The 22,801-nt window shown below is 39.3% G+C and overlaps 1 protein-coding gene across 7 annotated transcripts in view; it reads right to left on the bottom strand.

Moving 5' to 3' along the window:
* The window catches only part of STARD13 (StAR related lipid transfer domain containing 13), a 308,987-nt gene that overhangs the window by 215,716 nt on the left and 70,470 nt on the right, over positions 1–22,801 (bottom strand). For 6 of the 7 annotated variants that reach the window (XM_064441029.1, XM_064441031.1, XM_064441027.1 and 3 more), the window contains 2 exons: positions 15,785–15,928; positions 11,025–11,147 (listed from right to left, as the gene is read on the bottom strand). In XM_064441029.1, coding sequence (XP_064297099.1) covers positions 11,025–11,147; positions 15,785–15,928 — 267 coding nt within the window. The remainder of the gene's footprint in view (positions 1–11,024; positions 11,148–15,784; positions 15,929–22,801) is intronic. The other variant, XM_064441033.1, reaches the window with a different exon arrangement.

Below are 22,801 nucleotides of genomic sequence, written 5' to 3'. Positions count from 1 at the left end.
GAGGGATTATCTCTGTTAAGAGAGACGGGATGCACAATTTGCTGTGTTCATTTGCATAAAAAATGCTCTCCCTATGCATTGTGCTGGCCTCTGTCTCTGGTCTGCTATAGATTGAAGTCCCGTCTTCCCTAGCGTGGGAAACGGGGGAGAGCAGTCTACAAGCTCTCCAGAGTACAAAGAGCCTGGAGGCTTGTATTATGAGAGACCTTTGCACCATTGCTTAAGTGGGACTAGGGGTCCAACTCTACCCAAACTCCGAAGCACCACACAAGCACTTCTGTAGTCCAGGCAGGACACATTTTTAACTGGTAATATTTTAATCTCTCTGCTTTCCTCTTGCTGTGAACAACTATTGTAAAAGTCAAAGGCTCCAGCTCAATTGTGTGTGCTGTCCGATCAACATGCGAAGTAGCTGAAAGAACCCTGCCTGAATAAGAATGACACAAGTCCCAAAACAGGGGCCAAGATGGTGAAAATGAGTAATAACTACACTGGAAGAGAAATTACTTCAATAAAACTATACACATAGAACATATCCACTCTTTTTTTTTATGCTGTTGTAACAAATATATCACAGGGCCAGAATAAGAGTAAGCAAAAACCTGACAGATAGGTAGACAGATAAGGTATGATTGCACATGCCTCCCTGAAGAAAACCATGCTCAACAAATCCCACAAACAAGAATACAACAGACAGTCTGCTGGGGTCCAATCCAGCACATGCCTGCCAATCTCACCCATGGGAGCCAGTGTACTCTATTGCCTGTTCTTTTCTGTGGCTGCTACAAAACATAGTAGAAATTTGTACTGTCACCCAATTAAATAAACGATGTGTTGCATCTAAAAGCATGAGCCCAGCTGCTGGTATAAAACATGCAAACAGAAGAAAAGAGAGATAAATTGTTTCCCTTTTGCACTTCATTGAGTATAAAGTTAACTGCAGGGAAGTAAGGTTATCTCTCTTTATATTTGCATACGCACGGTATAATTTACTGTTATGGTTCCCTATCACCTCTTGTTACGCATTTATGGAGATTCTTATTTTGACAGCTTGCATACCGTATCTACTGACAAAGAGTCCGGACATTTCAGTCTGTCCTTGAGAAGCAATGCATTTCTGAGGCTGTGTACTAACACTGAAATGTAAGTCAGCAATTTTAGTGTCTATGATTAATTAGATTGCGCTGTTACAAAATGTGATTGTGTTCCTGCAAACAGTCAGTGTTATCAGAAATAAACAACAAAAGCCAGCTTAAGATTACTGGTAACTTGCAGTATAGTTATTACAAAATAATTCAGCTAGAAGATCTGAAAATTAATATAACAACAGATGTCATTCTGGAATATTGAATATTTCAATTTACATATGATAAATACATCTATAAAAGCCAAGTAGCATATGTAGGCTTAATTTGGGGTGTATATATTAACGAATCCCTGCCTGCCCGCAGCTCTTGTTTCGTGACTACAGCTGGACCTAGATGGCAAATCTCACTGAGTGAGCTTGGGACAGTTATTATGAGACATGGTCAGGCTAGCTCAGAAAAATGCTCACTCAAATTATTTTGCTGGCAGTCTCTGCTCACAGGGTTTTAGCAAAACCACCACGAAACCCAGCTCCTCTGCTGTGACTGCCATCCCTGGTGGGCCTGCTGGCTGCCCTTGCAGGCATGGGTCACCTCTATTTCCCAACTGCTCCTGTGGTTGCTCGCTTGTTCAAAGCTTTTCTTACAACATAAACAGACATTATCAGTTTGAACTACATAAATACCTATGTAATGCCTAGCAATAAAAATAACCAGTTCTAGTCTCCTCCCAATACAGATTTGGACTTCCTGCACCTTTTGAACTATATGAAATGCACTTTACTCCACAATGAGTTGGAAGCTTCCATTTTACTTTATATTATATACAAAAAGGCATATAAATCATCTGGCCTATATCTATCCAATAATAATTAATTAAATTATTTCTCAAGGCCATTTCATGAATAAGGATAAAGAAGCTCTCTTTCCTTTCTTACACAGGTAACCCAATGAGCTTTTTAAAAAAATACATAAAGCCTGTCCCTTGCCTCCAAATAATCCTTATGAAAATTAAAATAAGGAATCGGATGCAAAACACTCTGAAAGGATACAATTAATGTAATTTAAAATTAAATAAGTATTTTCATAGGTTGAGTGACTCAACTGTAACTGTTCAAGGTAATATTAATTGGTGTATAGCTACATTAGGATTATTATCTTCAGCTGACTTCAACATTTTCGTCAGAAAAAAATGTAATTGAGCTAATAATTAAGAAAAAAAAGTATGTTAAATATTTTATTTAAGGAATGTTGTGAAATCTGCCAAAGAAACTATTCAATAAACACTTTTTGGTCAGTTTTGAAGCACACCATACTTTGCTCCTCAATGAATCAGAATGATCTAAAAGATTTCATTTCCTTGGAACTGACACTAATATCTCAAGAGTCTCATCAATTAAGAAGACAGGGACTTCTGAGACCATCTGGAGTTCAGGATTACTACCACCAAGAAATAAAACAACCCCTCCACTATCCAGCCATCTGCGTGCAGAATAGTTATCACAGAATCACAGAATGGTAGGGGTTGGAAGGGACCTCTGGAGATCATCTTGTCCAACCCCCCTGCTTGAGCAGGCACACCCAGAGCAGGGGGCACAGGAATGCATACAGGCGGGTTTTGAACGTCTCCGGGGAAGGAGACTCCACAGCCTCCCTGGGCAGCCTGTGCCACTGCTCTGTCACCCTCAATGTCTTTTTCTTTAAGGGACAGCCAAATGGTGCAAGATGTTAAAGTCGCCTCACTAAAATACTTTGAGAGAGAGGGGAGGGGGAGGGGAGGAGGAGGGGGAGAGGGAAGGGGACCATTTGCCCTTCACTCCCTATTAGCCTCCTTGTTTCCTCCTGGAGTTAGTACAGGCTTTTCCCTGTACTATGAGCAGACAGTTAATTCCTCTACTACCAAGAAACTAGTTCATCTGAAAGTGGGGAAGATTCTGTCTTTTGGGAGCACTTGATCATCTCAAAAAGGCATGCAAGTTTAGAGTGCTCCTCGGCAAGAAGGGTAACCTCCTCACCGTGAGGGTAGAGCAGGAGAGGAATGGAAAGGCAGCCGTACTGTTCAGAGGCGAGAAAAGTCTACCGTAACGGCGTATAGCTGGAAGAAGAGTGTGTCACTTTACCTATTTTCCATGCCTCTGTCCCAGCAGGATACTAGTCATATTAAGTACTGAAGGAACAAGAAAAATTCTGCAAAGATGATGTTTCTGGCTGCCTGCATCTATACTGGAGAGCTAATTTGCTGACATTATTAATATCAACATTAAGGATACAAAGGAAAGTAAGTGCTTGACAAACCTGGTGGCTTTCTATGACAAACTGACTTTCCTGGCTGACATGGGGTGGGCAGTGGACACTGTCTACTTGGACTCCTCCAAGGCCTTTGATACAGTCCCCCATAGTCTCCTCCTGGAGAAATTAATGTGTTATGGCCTAGACAAGTGGTGAGTGCAGTGGGTGGGGAACTGGCTGACAGGCCGCACCCAAAGGGTGGTGGTAAATAGCTCATTTTCCAAGTGGCAACCTGTCACAAGTGGAGTCCCCCAGGGATCAATATTGGGCCGAACATTATTCAATACCTTTATAAATGATCTGGATAATGGCATCAAATGTAGCCTGATGAAGTTCACTGATGACATCAAGTTGAGTGGGGAAGTAGACACTCCAGAAGGGAGAGGAAAATCTCTGCAGGGAGATCTGGATAGGCTTGAAGAGTAGGCCAGCAAGAACCTTATGAAGTTCAACACGGAGAAGTGTAAGGACATGCACCTGGGAAAACATAATCCAGGAGTGCAGCACAGACTGGGATCCACCTGGCTGGAGAGCAGCTCTGTGGAAAGGGACCTGGGGGTCCTGGTGGACAGAAAGCTCAACATGAGTGAACAGTGTGCTGCTGCGGACAAGAAGGCCAACAGGATGCTGGGTTGCATCAAAAAGGGCATCCCCAGCAGAGAGAAAGAAGTCATCATCCCACTCTACTCAGTGCTTGTCAGGCCACACCTGCAGTACTGGGTACAGTTCTGGTCCCCGCTCTACAAAAAGGATGTGGACAGGCTGGAAGGGGTCCAGAGAAGGGCCACCAAGATGACCGAAGGACTGGGAAGCCTGCCATAAGAGGATAGGCTGGGAGAACAGGGTTTGTTCAGCCTTGAGAAAAGGAGGCTTAGAGGGGATCTCATCACCATGTACCAGTACCTCAAAGTGTAGCTACAAAGAAGATGGAGACTCCCTTTTTACAAGGAGTCACATGGAGAGGACAAGGGGGAATGGACACAAGTTGCTCTTGGGGAGATTCCGATTGGACATGAGAGGGAAATTTTTCACACTGAGGACAGTCACCCATTGGAATAATCTGCCCAGGGAAGTGGTTGACTCGGCCACATTGGACACCTTCAAGAGTCGTCTGGACAGGGTGCTGGGCCATCTTGTCTAGACTGTGCTCTTCCTAGAGAGGTTGGACTAGATGATCCCCGAGGTCCCTTCCAATCTGTGATTCTGTGATAAGTCACATGACTAAATGACGCTATTTGAAATTTTTTTTGCAAGAATGGGAACGATTGGAGTTAGCAGTCCTTATGAGGAAGGATGGTCTGGAGGCAAAAACACAGGCCTAGGATTATGTATAGATTCTGTTCTTGATCATGCTGCAACCCACTAGCAAGAAAGTCAATGAAGACCTAATTTCTACAAAGACTTTTGCATCTCTTATCTGCCTCAGCTATGCTATTCATACAAGGAGCTAAGAAGAGACAGAAAATTTTAGCTCCACAAAGCCAAATAACTGTGTCTTCAAGCACACTCTTTCTTTGAAAAAATGGAGGGTTGAACATTAAGTCTCCCTCACTCAGGTCTAGACTTCTTATTTCCTCTTCTTGCACTTCATGGATCATACAAAGTGGCCCGACAGTAGAATGTGCAGAGAGCTCTCTGAGGTAAGAAATCTTTGCCCAGAGGTTGTATAAGTCTTCTTGGGGCTTTATTATCAACTCTGTCAATGAAGGGAAAAGTCAGAGTAAAGCACAGTCTGCTTAATCTTCACCTCGGGAAACACTCCCTACTAGATAATGGACATAACTGCTGCTATAAATTGTACTGTAAACCTATAAAATTTATGACTGCATCCAGCAGTGATAGTGCATGAAACTTATTTCAGAGCCAGGTTATATACACTTATCTTCTAATCTCCAATGAAAAATGAAGACTCTGCTTACATATTTCATGGAGAAATGAAGGAACAGCCTAAGGTTTGTAAATACTTTAAGAATCTCAGATTCTGAAAGAGTGCTTAGTGGAAATACAAACTGTTATGACTTGTCACATTATACCTTCCTTCTGCACTGGACGTTGGCAGCTATTTGATAAAAGGCTTGTCACACATGCTCACTAATGGAATAATCTCTGATCCCTGCTGGACCAGGGGCAGCAATAATGAAGAAGTAGTGCATGAGTAGTGATTTTCCTTCAGCTGTTTTACTTTAGAATTTCTCTGGTCTCAGACAATGTCAAAGGGTCAGGTCAGGCAGGCATCACACTGCCTACAGAGAGATAATGACTACTACAGTCATAGATTATGGTATTACTAGTTTTACATTTCTAAACAATGTCAGAAGATATCAGACATCTCTGGAACCTTTGACCTAAACTTTTAGACACTGTTTATAGCATTGAATAGTATTTCTCAGGAAAAAAAAAAAGACTAATATCTTCTTAAAAGAATCACACTTTTCAGTCATGTGGGTTACAAAGCATTGTTTTGCTTCACATTTTCTGAAACAAGTGACTTAGCACAGATAAACTATAGTTCTACAAACAGTTCAAGCTACCAGAAGCTGGCACTGATGCTGAAAGAAGCAATTCACCCTGTCTCACCTCCAGCACCAGCCTACATATTCATGTGGCTGAGCAGTGAACAAGGCCGAAAACCCAGGTTAAAACAAGCCTGAAACCTGTAAAATAATTTTAGCCCTCTTGGTTTAATGAACTCAAGCTGTCTGTGGAACTAAAGCATGAGAAATCAAAACTGTGATCATCAACTGTACTTAAAAAGAAAACATAAAAGCAGACTTACCCCAGATAAAAGAAAAAGCCCACCTTGTTACCAATATATGAAATTTTGTTTCCTTGCTAATGCACAGAGTGCATATAGCAGAGGATATTGTGTTATCTGCAAGAGCTAGAGGGTTTTCACACCACCCGGTATTAGACTTGCAAGTTAGACCATCCAGGTCTCAAACTTTCCTCTGCTCAGTGCATGGAGAGGCAGGCACTGCCCATCAAATGCCAGGTGGTAACTTATACACCATGGGAGGGATTTAGCTCACCCAGCTCTAAGCACCTATGCCTCAGCCAGTCACTCCAGCCTCTTCAAATACTCAAACATCAGCTCTTTGGGGGTGTAAAGCACTTAAACCAGGTGACTTACATTCAGACAACTACTTCAGGGTGAGATGGATCTTGCCGTAAAAGTGCTTTTTTTGTCTCCATTAATGGAATCTCTATGATGTAGACACAGACTTAGGAATGCCAGCATTTGTCAGGTGAAACTTTGCTGTTTGTTTCTCAGGCACCTGACTTCCCTACCATCCTAGGTACATATTTCCTTTAGTACCTCACAAATAATGTTTCAGTGAAGCAACTTTTTGGGGGGAAGGAAGAAGAGGAGACATGGCATGACATATTGTCCTAAAACCATGATTTTCACTATTATTCTACCAATATGTTACAAGTGTGAGTCATCTTTTAAAGACATATGAAAGAATACCTACTGTGACAAAAGTTTGCCAAAGAAACCTTCATTGCACCTTTTAAACTGTCAGCCTAGCTGGTATCCATGAAACTGTGCAGCTAACATCACTGCCTTGTATTGAGAATTGAACACAGAATCACAGAATGGTGGGGTTGGAAGGGACCTCTGGAGATCATCTTGTCCAACACCCCTGCTTGAGCAGGCACACCTAGAGCAGGGGGCACAGGAACGCATCCAGGTGGGTTTTGAATGTCTCCAGGGAACGAGACTCCACAGCCTCCCTGGGCAGCCTGTTCCACTGCTCTGTCACCCTCACAGGAAAAAAGTTTTTCCTCATGTTTAGGTGGAACTTCCTGTGTTCCAACTTGTGCCCATTGCCCCTTGTCCTGTCATTGGGCACTATTGAAAAGAGCCTAGTCCCATTGTCCTGACACCCACCCTTTAGATACTTACAGGTATTGATGAAATCCCCCCTCAGTCTTCTTGTCTCCAGGTTGAATAAACCCAGGTGTCTCAGCCTTTCCTCATAAGGGAGATGCTCCAGCCCCCTGATCACCTTTGTAGCTCTCTGCTGGACTTGCTCAAGCAGTTCCACATCCTTCTTAAACTGGGGGCCCTACACTGGCCACAGTACTCCAAATGTGGCCTCACTAAGGCAGAGTAGAGGGGGAGGGTAACCTCTCTCAATCTGCTGGCCACAATCCTTTGAATGCAGTCCAGAATATTGTTGGCCTTCTTGGCTACAAGGGCACATTGGTGGCTCATGGTCAGCTTGTTGTCCACCAGCACTCCCAGGGCCTTCTCAGCAGAGCCGCTTTCCAGTAGTTCAGCCCCAGCCTGTCCTGGTGCATGGGGTTGTTTCTCCCCAGATGCAGGACCTTGCACTTGCTCTTGTAACAACTGTGTCCTGCATAATTCTCTACACATTATTGATGAACTACAGCATCCCAGCTATTTGTAACATTGGTCTTCTCCCCTGTATTTGCTAATCTCAATAAACTATGGAATATTTGCTTCTCTAAATGCCTGGGTATATGAGCTCCTGGGGAGTAGAGACAGATAAGCTCCTTTTGACCTCCTGACTCAAAAAAAATTGGAAGAAAAACTGGCTCATCAAAATACGATGGGTCTGATTTATCTCTTTGTTACTCCCAAGTTATGTATTATACCACTTGGATCATGGGAGTCAAATGTATGCGATCTGGGTGTGACACAGAAGGAATCAAGCCTTTCTGTCATTTGGATCCATCCTCTTTACTGTAATAAAACTAACTTTGGCATGATCTTTTTAAAAAACATAGAAAAGTCTCTATCTTAAGGAATAAGCAGTGAAAATTCAGGTATTGGAGAGAAGACAGACACGCAGACTGCATGCCTGGAGCTAGACATGGCATTATTTTTATTTGCCTGAAATATAGCATATACACCAAAAGCAGCACTTTGAAGGAAGTAAAACATTTTACTCTCCTGAAGGAAATTTGCAAACATGCAGTTTCAACATTTATGCCTAATTTAAAGCACTGGCCAATTCAAAAAACAGCCCAGTAATTTCTGAAGAAATTCTGTGCCTCCAGTAGGTTTCTAGACTAGATGGTGCCCTAAGCAACAGTAGTATTTTCTGCATTACACTGCTTTTACTACAGTATTAGAAACGTTTGATACAATACATGGAGTGTACTGACAAAGATTCGTGGAACTGCTATTTATTGTACTAGTATTTCCTGAATTTCAACAAAAAGAGAAATGTAGACTTCAGAAAAGGAAAAAAATGCAAAAGTTACTTTCTCTGCCTTCTCTCCTACACAATTCTAGCCAAATAACAGTATTACTGCAACATCACTTCAAAAATATTTACACAGTACTAGTGGGAAGGCAGTTAAGCAACGATACTTATACATGCCTGAACATTTGCCTGAGGTAAAAAACAAACAAAACGTTGGCAAATATCTTACCTTTTACTGAATTCTACTATCTATTCCAACTAGAACAAGTGACAAATCAGAACAAATGTTTGTGCTTTTGCAGAAATGGAAAACAGCAAACATTTTCTAAGGAAAGGAAATAGCTGGTGGGAAGACAATAATGTTTTCAATTAGTAAGCAAGTGGAGCCCAGCTTCAAATTTCCATTTCAATGAACAGGAGTAGGCTCATTTAATGAAATACAGAATTTGTATAGTGGCACACATATCGTTCTTTGGTAGATGAACGCCATGACAGTTTTAAAGATACCTTTCATACAATAGATTTTGCTTTAATCAAAAAGGCATAGATAACTTGAAATAAACACCTCATCAGGAGAAAGAGAATTGCTGAGCTATTGACTTAATGTGTTATTGCCAAAATCTAATGGCTTTGGGATTACTTAAAAGGATGGTGGCATACGCAATGCCAATATTTGAAGATGCCTCTGAAGCTATTTGTGGAAGAGATGCTAGTAGGACTGATATGCATGGCAGAAAATTACCAGAAAGTATGCTTAAGAACAGAATAAACACACAGATAGTAACACAGGCTAACAGGGAAGCATAAATGTGGCTTTTGGAGGCCATGTCTCAGTAATCTAGACAAGTTCTTTGAATGATCATGCAGATGTGGGTGATTTGCCTGCCAAAATTTACTTCCGTTTCAAAAAGCTTCTGATGAAGGTATCTATCAAACTATGCTGTCAAAGAGGAAAACCAAAAGACATCAAGAAATAAAAATGTTTTTTCATTGCTAACTAAAAGCAAAAAAAAAAAAAAGGTTAGGAATAATTGGTTGCTTTCTTTGACAGTGAATGGATATTACCTGACACTCTCACAGACATATGTTCAATACATTCATAAATTATCTGGAAAATGAAGGAATAAAAAGGGACAGAGTTTTCTGACAATATTAAATTATAGAGGTTAATAAAAACAAAAACTGACTTCCAATTGCTGCAAAAGGACCTCATGATGTTGAATAAGCATAAAATAAACAGGCAGATAAAATTCAATACCAATAAATACAGTTAGACACAAAAAAAATCCCAGTCTCAGGTATTCACTACTTCCTACAAGATTTCTAAGATCCAGTTTTTCATGTTACAAGAATTGCAGCCAAATTAATAATCCAGTAGCAAATGTACAACAAGAATTAAGTGTTTTTTCCCGTATTCCACAATTAAACTTTGGAACTCGTTGCTACAACGTGCTTTGAATATCAAAAGAACAAATGAATACAAAAGACACAACCAGCAGCAAAGACGACCCTTGAGGGCTATTAATTACAGAACTCCTATATTGTGTCTGGCTTCAATGTGTCTGCAAAATAAATATCTCAAAGGAAGTTGAGATGGCTCACTAGCTGCTCACCCTGTTCTTACACTTCTTTCCTGAACATCCAATGTTGGCCACCGCCAAATAAAAGATACTGGACTATAAGTACCTTTGATTCAATCCAGTGCAGCCATTTTTTTGTTGTGTGATGATCAAGGATACTGCTGGCACCCAAGTAAATGAAAACTGAGAGGCAAAACCATCTGAATTTTGGAATCAAGACATCCTAAAATAGCTTACATTTAGCTCCTGAATCAAAGTGATTTGAGAAAACCCTCTGATAGATTTTAACAGACTTTGATTGCAGACTACAGCATCACCTTATAAAAAAACTCAAATATTTCTATTATTGTTGTCACAGTTTTGCCTAACTAACAATTGGTTAGAAATAGGGCTTAACTAAACCTCCAGGGCTGACCACTTCTGCTTACAGAGAATGCAGGGTGGAATCCACCCTGACTGGGGCCTAACCAACAGCCAATTAAAACTCCTAAGAGACTAATTCTAAAATAAGCAATGAAAAAAAAGATGCTGTAGTTGATCTGATGCCTGGAATCCATCACATCTAACCTCTAGATGAGATTAATTACGCTTCAGAAATGCCCACTCCTTTCCATTGAGTATAAAGGCAGTCCAAGTGACTTGTTCAGATGTAGAAGTCTTCACTAGAGTTATCTAAAATAAGATTAGATGCATCTCACAGCCCTGGAGCCTCACTGAAGACTGACTTAACTTTTATCTGTACCCCTTTTGCAAACCAAACTCCTCTGCACAGTGCAATATTTGCAGAACAAGTTACTTCGAAGAAATGCAAGAACAATTTTAATGATAAATAGTAAATTTTGAGGTTACTGAACCTGCGAGTCAGAGAAAGTGAATATGCTGTAGCTACTTACATCGGTTTTAGGTCGTGCTCCAGCTGACACTGGGTCTAGATCCTGGCAGTCTGCTCTTCTGTTTTTCCAAGATCCCTTTCCTTGATGATCTCCATAAAAGCCTGCCTTCACTTGAACAGGAAACTGTAAGAGAATTTTTAAAATCCTGTAAATAAAGGCAAGTCACAAATATTTTTAATGTGTACTGCAAGATAAAAACATTGAAATTTCATCTTTTTAAAGCTTTTTTTCTCTGATGTAAGGTAAACATTTGGCCTGAATCTTTTTTCTTGAAACCACCTGCTGCATCATTTTTACATTTTGCTCAGTTAGACATCCAGATATTATGCGAAGTGGTTTCCTTAACAGCTAGTATACACAACTGGAGAACTAATAAATAGCAGTACACCTTCTTAAATATCAAGGAACTGAATCACCTCTACCTTAGAAAAAGAAATAGTTTTATTCAAATTATCTTAAACAATCTTGTCATTGTATTTCCTGTTTGTTTTTCTAACTTAAACAGAAACCCAGTAAATTCCCATTTTCAAATCACAGACACTGAACTTTCCGAATCCACTTTTCCCTGTCCCCTAAATGTGAGGAGATCTCACTTGATTGCTCTGCTTCCATGCCATTTTTTAGAAGATGCATGTCCTAACTCTAGGCCATCATGTACTTGGCCACACTGAATGCAATGTCAGGAAGAGACCAACTGCACAACATTCTCCCATGTATCCTGGTTTGCCTCAAAAGAACAATGAGATGTGTGAGCAGGGATCAAGCCGTGCTGCAGTCCGGCAGGATCTGTGATGGGTACAATCAGGGAACCAGGATCATGGGTGCACTGCAGAGGAGTCCCAAGCTGTTGGGTACAATCAATCAAACTCAGCCTATTTTTCTGGGTGCTCCCCTTCACAAGAGGACAAATTTGCTGCCGATCTTTAACAGCAACTGCCTAGTTCCCAGTTAGTGTATTTTTAGATTGTAAAATGAGGAGGCTTTGCAAAGCTGACAAAAGAAACAGTACGTGGCCCAAAAAAGTTCGAAGATAATACACTATTGCAAAAGAATTAAGAGAATATGTTAAGTTAAAGACAAAATTTTGTTCAATGAAAGTTGTATATCTAATAGATGACAGGGTAATTATAATCAAACAGGATTTCTGTGTCACTATCCATGAATGATAAAGGACTAAAACTAAAAACGATGATTCTTATTCTTCAGATCTGCTAGTTTTTCTGCACTGAAACCGATTACTAGACATCAAATGGCAATGAAGCAGATACATTAAAGAACAGTGAAACACACTGTTTACGGCAAGACTGTTTTCTCTCTGTTATCTCATTTACAAAGTACCTCCTATACTGCTAAGAAAGACTTTTTTTTTCCCATAGGAAAGGTACAGGTTTTAGAGGAACAGTACTATTAATTGCAGTTTTCCAAAGCTTTGCTTAACGAAACCTACAGAAAATGAAAACAGCAGTTTTGCTGTTAGTACATTCGGAGAGCCAGCTTTTTGTACTTAGAGCATGCATTTATAGCATTGGTGAGAGAATGTTTCAGAAAACAATTTGATGCCAGTTAACTTTTTTATACCTTTTCTAGAGCAGATAGAGAGTCATCCAGCCACTGCTACTGCCCAATGCTATTTCCCAGTAAAATAAAATGGCCAGCAGTAACTTGGAGTTCACACAGAAGACTGATCAAGGAAAGTGAAACCTCTTAGCATTTTTCTAGAACTTCTCATGTTTTGGAAAATACCTTAAATTTGTTCACCAAAATACTACAAGATCTGCTACTCTCACCCAATAAGTCCTGTAACATTTATTCACCCAGTCTATTTTCATTAACTAGCAAATATTTAGACCCTTTTCTGCAAAATTTTTGTACAGTGGAGTATTATTAATGACAGATAACTTCACAACAGGAAAATGTAAAGAATAATAAAATATCAAAGAGTTACTTCCATGAACAGATGAAAAAATCCTTCAGCAGAAACCTGACTGGCTCAACGTAGTGATTAAATTACAGAACTGATTCTGAGACACAGCATCTGCCATACAAAATAAATACTCTGTCATCTGTTAAAAATTGCCCACACTCTTGAGACCAATTTTCAGAGCAGCAGCTCCATGAAACATGTTGCCACTCATACAGTAGTCACCTACTTCTGAGAGAGATCTACAAGTTGGCTTTGCATCTGTGAGCACTTCACTCCAAATCCTTTTCAATCATAATTTCTTGCATCAGTTCCCAGTTTATACAATTCAAATAGGATAAAAACATATGAAGAGCCCATAAGTGGTTCGCCATTTTATAGAAGCCAAATTTACACAGTTACTAATAAACATATGTCTGAGATAAATCTTCTTCCTATTCAAGTTTCATTGTGAGTGACAAGAATAAAACACTTGATACATGTGGAACAAATTTCAAGCTATAAGACGACATATGGACCAAATAGGATGAATTGATAGAAGATCATACAATTGCATGAAAACAAGATTTTGTTCATTTTTTCCACTGCAACGGTCGTTCTGAGATTTTCAAAATCTGTTTCTTCACAGTAAATTTATAAAAAGATTTAGGAGGAATTTTTTTCCTTCTTTGACTATACGGGAAGACTAAGGTAAACCTGTTTTGAGGCAAATTATTCTTAAGTATTTAAATTAGGGCAGCTGATTCCCTTGTTCAGAAATGGTTTGACTGCAAATACCTTTGCAGGAAACAGCAAAGGGCATCCCATCATCAGTTCCACAACAGATTGTCCCTGACTCTTTTCTTGCTCTGGTCTTGCTGGTCTCATCAGAAAGATCTTTGTGTTAAATGACCTCTCCAGCTCCTGTAGCAAAATTGGCTCTTGAAGGTTTAAAGGACATTTCCAGTCCACCAAATAAGGCCACAATAAAAATGTGTCTGATTCACACAATGTTTGCCTGTCCACAGAAAACTAAAATGAAGCAAGCTCTCCTGCTTCAGAATGGGAAGATGACATGACCTGATAAAAAGGCTCACATATCATATCGAGGAAAATGGTAATTTTGGCACTTATGTTAGAATCTTTTTGACTTATCAAAAAAAGATTCAACTATTGGTAAGGGAAAGAAGTGTGCCAAGACAGTGAGACTGGCTTGGAGGTAGGTTTTATCTGCATATTAAGCATGACCAGATCTGTATCACTAGCACAGGCTTTTGGTGAGGGAATATGTCCCAGGAAGAAGGCTGTGACCAAAGTCCTGGACTCTGTATTCAGAAGATGTCTTGCCACTAGGCTCCAGTAAGAGAAATGCAAGCATCTGGGATGCTAGTGGTGGCATTTGTTATGCAACCACTTTTGATGCTGTTCTTATGTATCAAAAGGCATTTGAAAACATTGTCTATTTGGATTTGTTTTTCTGCTGTCTACATGCCCTTCATTAAACACTCCAGCAATGGATTTGAAGTCCAGTATCCTATCATGTTCAAGCCATCATGGAAAAAGAACGATGCCTAACCAAACCACAGTTTTTGCCTTAGTAGAACAGGCACAGCCATAAAACCACAGGTGATTACATCATTGGTTACCAAAACCAGACTGCCTCACAACAGGAAGTGCTTAAACTCTGAGGGCTTGGATTTAACTTTCGGGCAGAAAAGCAGACTACACCTGCCACTGCATTTTGACCAGAGGCATTGATCAGTTGCCTACAAGAAGACAGAACACTTTCCATTAATAGTCAAGTTAATGATGAAATTAATTCAGCTGGACAGAGCTGGTTCTGACTTGCTGACATGTACAATAAGAAAGAAATGAGAGACAGTCACGGGCCTCTGTTACTAACACTCTCTCTGCAGAATACAAAAACCCATATTGCAAAGTGCAACACCAAGATGCAAGATTCTGAATGTCCCACCTTGAGACATGAACATTTACACTGTGATCTGTACAGACATTTACTTAAAGAATTTAGTTTTACAAAATGAAGCAGCATTGAAACAGCAGCGATGGCAAAAGCATTCAAACAAGCTCACCTTCCAGGAATTTCAAGCCAACACTAACATTTGGAGATGCAAATCCAAACAACTCTATCTTAAGAACTGACTTTAATCATAGCCTAAAGCAGAGAACAAACACTCCTACTTGTCACACTGTTCTCTCTCCAGTTACTTGCCTCTATTAAAAACCTTGTTTATTTTAAAATTACTAAAATAATATTGCTCCTTAATCCCGCTTGCCCTTAAAATAAAAGTTTGGGAAACTGCATGTCATCAACTGATGATACCTGCCACCACAAAATATTCTTAACTAGAAGAATGCAGCTCTAAATCAAATATTCAGATAAAATAAAGAAACAAAAATATTAATTCAACTCTTAATGAAGGTACAAAGTGTCTCTCTTGCTGTTGTGTCTTTAAATAAATATAGTGAGTGTAAATAGGCTAGCACTGGGACTTAAGTTAACAGTATTCTATCCTGAAAAATTATCAAATGCAAACATCTGGATTCAAATTCCCCTCTAAAAAAGGTGTTTAATGATTTTAAGCCATATTGACAGAAAAATTAATCCTTCCACCAAGTTTCATCCTATGACATTTCTGTTTATTTGGCCATTAGCTGTCTAAGAAGAGATTTCATCTATGAATGATATTTCGTTTTTATTGAGTGCAAACTCTTACTTCATCCTTGAACCTGAGCACCCATCCTATCGAGAAACACAACCAGATCTGAAAACCATTGCTTGATGAGCATCTGATAGCTAAATGTTACAAAACATATCGTATAACACACACATCCTTACCAGTTGTTTGTGCCTTTTGGTAGGAGTGCTGGAGGGAGAAGAGCCAGCACTCAGAGCTTCTTCAATATCTAAATTCAACTGTTCCAGTTTCTTCATAAGACACGACATAGAGTCTGACCATTCAGATCCTTTTTCTGGTTGGGTCTAAAAGAAACCAAACATACATGAAGTCTTTAAACATTCAAGCTTTTTGTAACTTGAAGACTCTCATTTTTCTTCTAGCCCTCAAGGAAAAAGCTGACCTGCTCTTTCCCTGTCCTTGGGTAACTTTCTCCATTTAGAAAGCTTCAATTAACACTCCAATCCTGATGACAGATATTTATAGATGTTCTTCATACTCAAATGATCACACTCCACTTCTGTATATCTGAATGGCTTTCTAACACTTCATCTTGGGTGAACCACTGCCAGCTCAAGCTAAGCACAACCAAGACCAAAACCAAAGTAACTTTAATGTCTCCTCTTTAAGTCACTTCTATTTCAGCATCTCTCCACTGATTGCTTGTCAATAAGAATCAGAACACTGAAGGTCATCATGTGCACTGTATTTTATCCCTTAATATAATTCCAGATTCTGTCAAGTTTTGCCGCTTTCTTCTGCCAATCCATTGGGAATACTTTATTGGTCTCAAACACTTTCTGTTTTCATGGATGCATCTTCCCCTTTTATCTGAACTCCTTCACTGTATAATGAAAATATTAATCCAATGTAATGCAACTGCCGAAAACACTTTTCTTGTTCCTTAGTTTCCTCAAAGTCCTTTGCAGTGACTCCTCTTGAGCATCTTTCCATGGCAGGCCCTGTGCATGCTGCTGCATTATGCCTCCCTTTCCTCATTCAAATATCTTCTAAAGATTCACAACACAGCCATACTGACCTTTCTGTCATCACAGGCAGCTACAGCTCCCTAGGTTAGTTCTGTCCTGAAGCTACTTCAGTTCTTTCATCTGTCTTACTTTCACAAACAATAAATAACTTTGCACAGGTCACTTCATAGTAAACAATTCTAACAGGCTGAGCATACAAACAGCAATAGCACATTGCCATCCTACCAAAATCCTAAAGGCACCATACCAACACTCCAGGATACCTAGGGGAGCTAGATGAATACTGTTATTATTCTTACCTGATAAATCTTTACAGCGATCGGCTTCCTTATGAGGGTTTCGCAAGTGGGACAGAGAGGTAATTGTAATTTGCTCACTATCATAGAAAAAAAGCTGTAGAAATAGAATCCAGGACACTCACTCTAGTATTACACTGACATATTTTTACTAATGGAATTGCTCATCTCCACCACAGTAACTAAGAATAAGGCTCCAGATCGTCAGACATCTGGTCCCATATTACTGAGAGAAGCATGTTGCCTTCAGGGGGGCTAGTATTATCTTTGTAGGGATTGTTTTGAAACACAGAAAATTAAATATCTAATCTTCAGTTTTTCAAATCTTTATTTGGAAGTTCCCAAATTTTTATAACTTACGAGTATTTTCCCTGAAGTGCTGTTAAAAGTGCTAAGCTGTATTTCAACAGCTGTAGCTATAAAAATTATTTAAACAGATTCTTCCATTACTTCCCATTGTCTTCCCAAAGTTTTAAAGTAAAATATAGGAAATACAGGATGTTCCACAGAAAGTAAGTACCAAAAGACACTCCTCATGTTGAATCCTTTCTGAGAGAGATGATCTTACACAGAAAATGTGCATGTTGATAAATGTCTACAACACTCATTTCTAGACAAAGTAAAGATTCTACATTTTCCTGTAATTATGCTTCCTCACGTACTGATCTTTCCAATACTAAAGAATGCTCAAAAAACCCAACAACAAGGATAACACAACCTAAAATCTAGCAACAATGAACATTAAGTCTGTCAAAATCTAATATGAAGGTTCTATTTCTCAATGCAGTTAAACTGTAATTTAAGAAAAAGGAGCTGTAAGAATGTGCCTTCTTACCGATCAGTGGTAAACAATTCTGAGGCAACAGAGGCAACAATTACATAAGGAAATTCGTAAAATGTGTTTGATTTCAGTGAGCTATGCAAAAATTGTACTTGTCAGGAGACAAGAACTGAGGTTACATGAGAAGCTAGGATTTCTGAGTTCAATAAAAAGTAGGAGATATTTACACAAATGCAAACATTCCATTTTCTGTTCCATGACACAAAAGAGTATTTCAGGGGGCCAGAGGAGTGTCTCTAATTTAGCATTTTCCATAGAAAATGCAAAGACGAAAATTAATACAGACTTTAAAAAAGGTTCCCACATATTTCTGATGAAGACACTACAAAAGCATATAATAATGCACATACCTGATACAGTATTACAGTACAAAATACAGCTCCATGCATTAGGAGGCACACTTTGCCTTTGTCTTAACAAATATTTACCTACTGGAACAACGCTTCCAGCATTCACCAACAATCTGCAACACATCCAAACCCCCTTATTTTTATAAATGTCATTTTTTATTGTAACAGAACTCAAAACACAGCCATTCCTTAAAAATACAAGTCCTAAAGAGTTTCCCCAAACTACAACTTTCCTAGCTTTCTCCATTCACTTCTGTCTTTTTATTTCAGTAAGACCCTATATTGTGTCTATTAAGGGCATGAGGAAAAAAAAGATGGGTTTTCATTATCCTTCAAGATAAAGCCAAATGGGCCCAGTTAACAAATGCCATTCACTAACTGGAAATTTGGCACAAAAGTGACATTTGGAACAAATGCTGATTGGCCATGTATTTCAAAGGTTGCCTGAAATTCCTGCTGAACAGCAAAAACATGATGCTACTTACATTCAAAAATATACAGCCTGCACAGTAGGACTTCTAACCAGTGAATAAATTCTGCCTAATCCATTCACAAGGAACACAGCTCCCCAGTGTTCAGCCCTAGTAACTAGGTTGGATGCTATCAAAGTGCTCAGAAAAGCTGAGTATCAGTGTTTCCTGCCCATAGCAACTGCAGAGGCAGTAGTGTCAGAGCATCTTTGGAGCTTTTGTGTCTTGCCCTTCAGGAGGAAAAAAATCTCACTAAATTATCTAAGAATCATGGTCTGCTTTATTCATTGTTTTTCCCCTAAAAAGGTGTACAGGAAGAACACTCCCTTCCATATACTCTCAAGGTCTCCTTTCTTTTTTGGTGCCACAATCATTCAGCAATGCATAGGAATGCTGTTATCTTTTGAAAAACCTGAAAAGGTTAGAGACAGAAGTGTGTTCCAGGAACATTTTTTCTATGTTACTTTGGAATACAGAATCATATAATTGTTTAGGTTGGAAAAGACCATTAAGATTATCAAGTTCAACCATTAATGTGACACTACCAAGTCCACCACTAAACCATGTCCCTAAGCACCACACCTACATATCTTTTAAATACCTCCAGGGATGGTGACTCAACCACTTCCCTGGGCAGCCTCTTCCAGTGCTTGACAACCCTTTCAGTGAAGAAATTTTTCCTAATACCCAGTCTAAACCTCCCCTGGCACAACTTGAGGCCATTTTCTCTTATCCTATCCTAGATGGATGAGCAGTAGTAGAAAGTGAGATGAAAGAATCCCTCATCAAACAAATCTTTCAAGGTGGAGCAACCTTGTCTATGAAGATCACGTCATACATTAGGCAGAGAATGACATACTGGCCTTGAAAGTTAACTCCTTTACCATATGGATTTCTCAAGTCCCATACACTCAAGTTAGACAAAAAAGAATAAAAATACCACAAAACAGAAGTATCACCCTCTGTGCTAAATATAAAATTAAGTGGTATGCACTTCCTTAAACTCACAGCAGTCACAAAAGCAGCTATTATGCTTCAGATAGTTATTGTATATGAAGAACTAACCCAACTGTTTAATGTTTACTAAGACGTATTTAGCAATCAGCCAAACATAAAATTTAGTCGTAGATTGCTACTTCCTACAGCAACCACAGCTTGTTTTAGAACAGCAAGCTTAATGTTTCTGTTACACATACACATTCATATCCGGATTCTGTGTTCACTTACATAGCTGAACTTTCATTACTACCAATAACAAATTACAGAGGTAGAACAGGGCACAAGATTATGGTCCATCACCTAAACAATTACTTGCTCTTTCCTTAGACTGAAGTAAATACATTCCAGACATTCAGCTATTTGTGCCTTTTGGACCAAAGGCTTCTGCACAGTTTTTCAGCTTTCAAGTGTTCTTCACTAATCTTATGCAGCAAAAACATCTGTGATAAAAGGAATATTTGTTTCAATGTTTTGCCCATGAAGCGTATTGCAATAGGCATAATAGCTGCCAGCAAATCTAAATTTAAACTGAAAGAATGTGGCAGAAATGAACAAGTCCATATAGAACACTCAGAGGTCAGGGTTAACCTCACTGCCAGACCTCATCCTATACTGGAAGCAGAAACAGCTTCCAAGTGAAGGGTTATGAGAAAATTACACAACTAAATTTATCTGATAACTTGTGGTTTTCACTTCAATAGGTCCAACTGTTCTGATAATTAATGTATTGTACAACTTCGAGTGACAAATTACCGACCTCCAAATAAAAAAAAAATACCAGTGCTATTTAACCCTCCTCCCTAATATTAAATCGGTTTAGATAGAATTCTTTCTGATGTACAGCCTAGATCCGCGAAGTATGATTTTGTGGAAATATTTCAGAGACCAAATACCATATTTTGCTCTTGCTGCACTGATGGGGCTCCTCCATTCTCAAAAGAAGCTCTGTGTAAAAGAAGGTCTCTCAGCCACTGGTGGTTTTGCCTACAGGGGCTGGGGGAGGAAGCCAGATTGGTTCCTTATACAAAATTCTTCCCCAAAAAAAGTATTTAGGATACAAAGAACTCTTTTATTCTCAAAATAGATTTCTGTGTGCCTTCTATGCTGTAGATAAAATATTTCAAAGGGAATTTTCCCTCACATCCCACTATAGTGTTGCTTAAATATTTACAGAGCTTTTACACAGACAACTAACTTGTGGCATCTTTCTCCTGGAAAGCTGGTAAACTCAACTCTGCAGTTAGCAACCTTTTAACTTCTAAGAACTGTATTGCTATCCATCTGAAACGGTCAAGGAGAGTCTCTTCAGTCTCTCAAGTCAGCAGGCAAAACCATGCACATTAGCTAGGTTGCTGGGAAAGAGAAAGCTCTTCAGGGACTCTGCATAAAATTCAGAGCAATCTGGATCCCTAAAATGTAGAAGCATTCACCTAAGATGGGCTATTAGGATCTCAGCAGTTTTCCCAAAGAAATGGTACAGAAATACTAATATGAAGACAGTGTTAATTTAATTGGTTTCAAAGGAAATCTTTTCCAGGATGAACTCTTTTCCCCCAAACCTAGGATATTTACACTTTTTAAATACATCTGTGTATGAAGCTTTGCTTTTCCTTCCTGTCCAGTCACCTTCTCCTTTGTGCTTTCCTGCCTGAGGATGTGCTGCCACAAGCTACTGATTTCTTCAAACAGGTTTTCAAAAGTGACACAAGCCATAACTGTGTGATCTGATGAAACCTTCGAAGTGTTTGATGCTCTAGAGTAATTAAACTCCTCTTTAAAGACAGTTAAGGTTGTTGCTGGCTTTTCTCCATTTCCCTCATAGTGTCACCACATAACTGACTTAATCTTCTTCCACTAAGCTTAACTGTTCATTTCTATAATCTATATGTTTGCATTTTTGTAAACCACTAGCTATGTCTTTGAGGATTATCCACCTGAATATGAGGAAAAACTCCTTTCCTGTGAGGGTGACAGAGCAGGGGCACAGGCTGCCCAGGGAGGCTGTGGAGTCTCCTTCCCTGGAGATATTCAAAACCTGCCCGGATGCGTTCCTGTGCCCCCTGCTCTAGGTGTGCCTGCTCAAGCAGGGGGTTGGATGAGGTGATCTCCAGAGGTCCCTTCCAACCCCTGCCATTCTGTGATTAATGCCGTACAATATAGAAAAATATTGAGGAAATACTAACTTCAAGACATAGAACAGGTTTTTTTCAATGATTAAAAGGTGCACAACATGGGAGAAAAGGCAGCCTAAAGAGGTGGTACCATGAGAAAATAATGTAACAAAACCCTTACCTCATTTCATGTATTTGACTATTTTTTAAAAAGCAAACTCACACCAGCTCAGAAATAGACTCAATTACTTTTTATAAGAGCTTTTAATCTCTCAGACAGTGAATTGGTAAATTTGGCCTTTAATTTGCAATCAACGCATTGATCTTGCATAGTGATAACGTCCATCCTATAAAAGAAAATAAAATCCTGAAGTCCTATCTATCTTTAAAGTGTTCCTGCAGCAGTTCTTAAGGACTATTGCTCTAAACTAGGCAGGACAGGAGCCAGGGTACCAACAGAGTGTTCCAAATACAAGTTTATGAAAATGTTTTCCAAATGAAGAAACCTGAGCTAATTTCTGGGACTGAAAGCCATAAGCTGTATCAACATGGTGCATCACCCAAGATGAGAGAGAAAGAGATTTGAAGGGTAAAAGAAAGGAGTTTAGTTGAAGAAAAGGTGTGGGACAAAATGCTCTGGAAAACATCTGCACACTACTGCAGAAGTTTTAAAGTGCAATAGCCAACTGTCCCAGACAGCCTGGTATGAAAACTTCTAGATTTATTTTGTTTCTAGTAAAAGCAACTAGTTTCATATTGGACTTCCTACTTAAAAAATGAAAACTTAAAATGGCATTTAGTTGGTTTTAACATCAAATTGTAGTTTGAGTTTGCTCAAATGATTAAAAGCCCCTTTTTTATTACCCTACTTCACAACGTGTACAGCAACTCCCCACCTTCTAACAAATTATGATGTCAGGCAACACCAAATTTCACAAACAGGCTGTCTGACAAGCCTGTACTGCTGAGACATGCTACAGAACCGGCATCTGAATGGCCAGACAAGTTATTTTAATTGACATCTGCTCCTATTTCAGCACACGAATTATCCTCTTGGGTTATCCCATCTTCAGCTGCCTCAGAGTGGATGCTAGCTCATCATTTATCTATTCTACTATTTCT

The sequence above is a fragment of the Phalacrocorax carbo genome, chromosome 1 (assembly GCF_963921805.1).
Source record: "Phalacrocorax carbo chromosome 1, bPhaCar2.1, whole genome shotgun sequence".
In the NCBI taxonomy this organism is placed as follows: Eukaryota; Metazoa; Chordata; class Aves; order Suliformes; family Phalacrocoracidae; genus Phalacrocorax; species Phalacrocorax carbo.
Note: the sequence above shows the minus strand (reverse complement) of the source record. Positions and strands in the feature narration are given on the sequence as shown.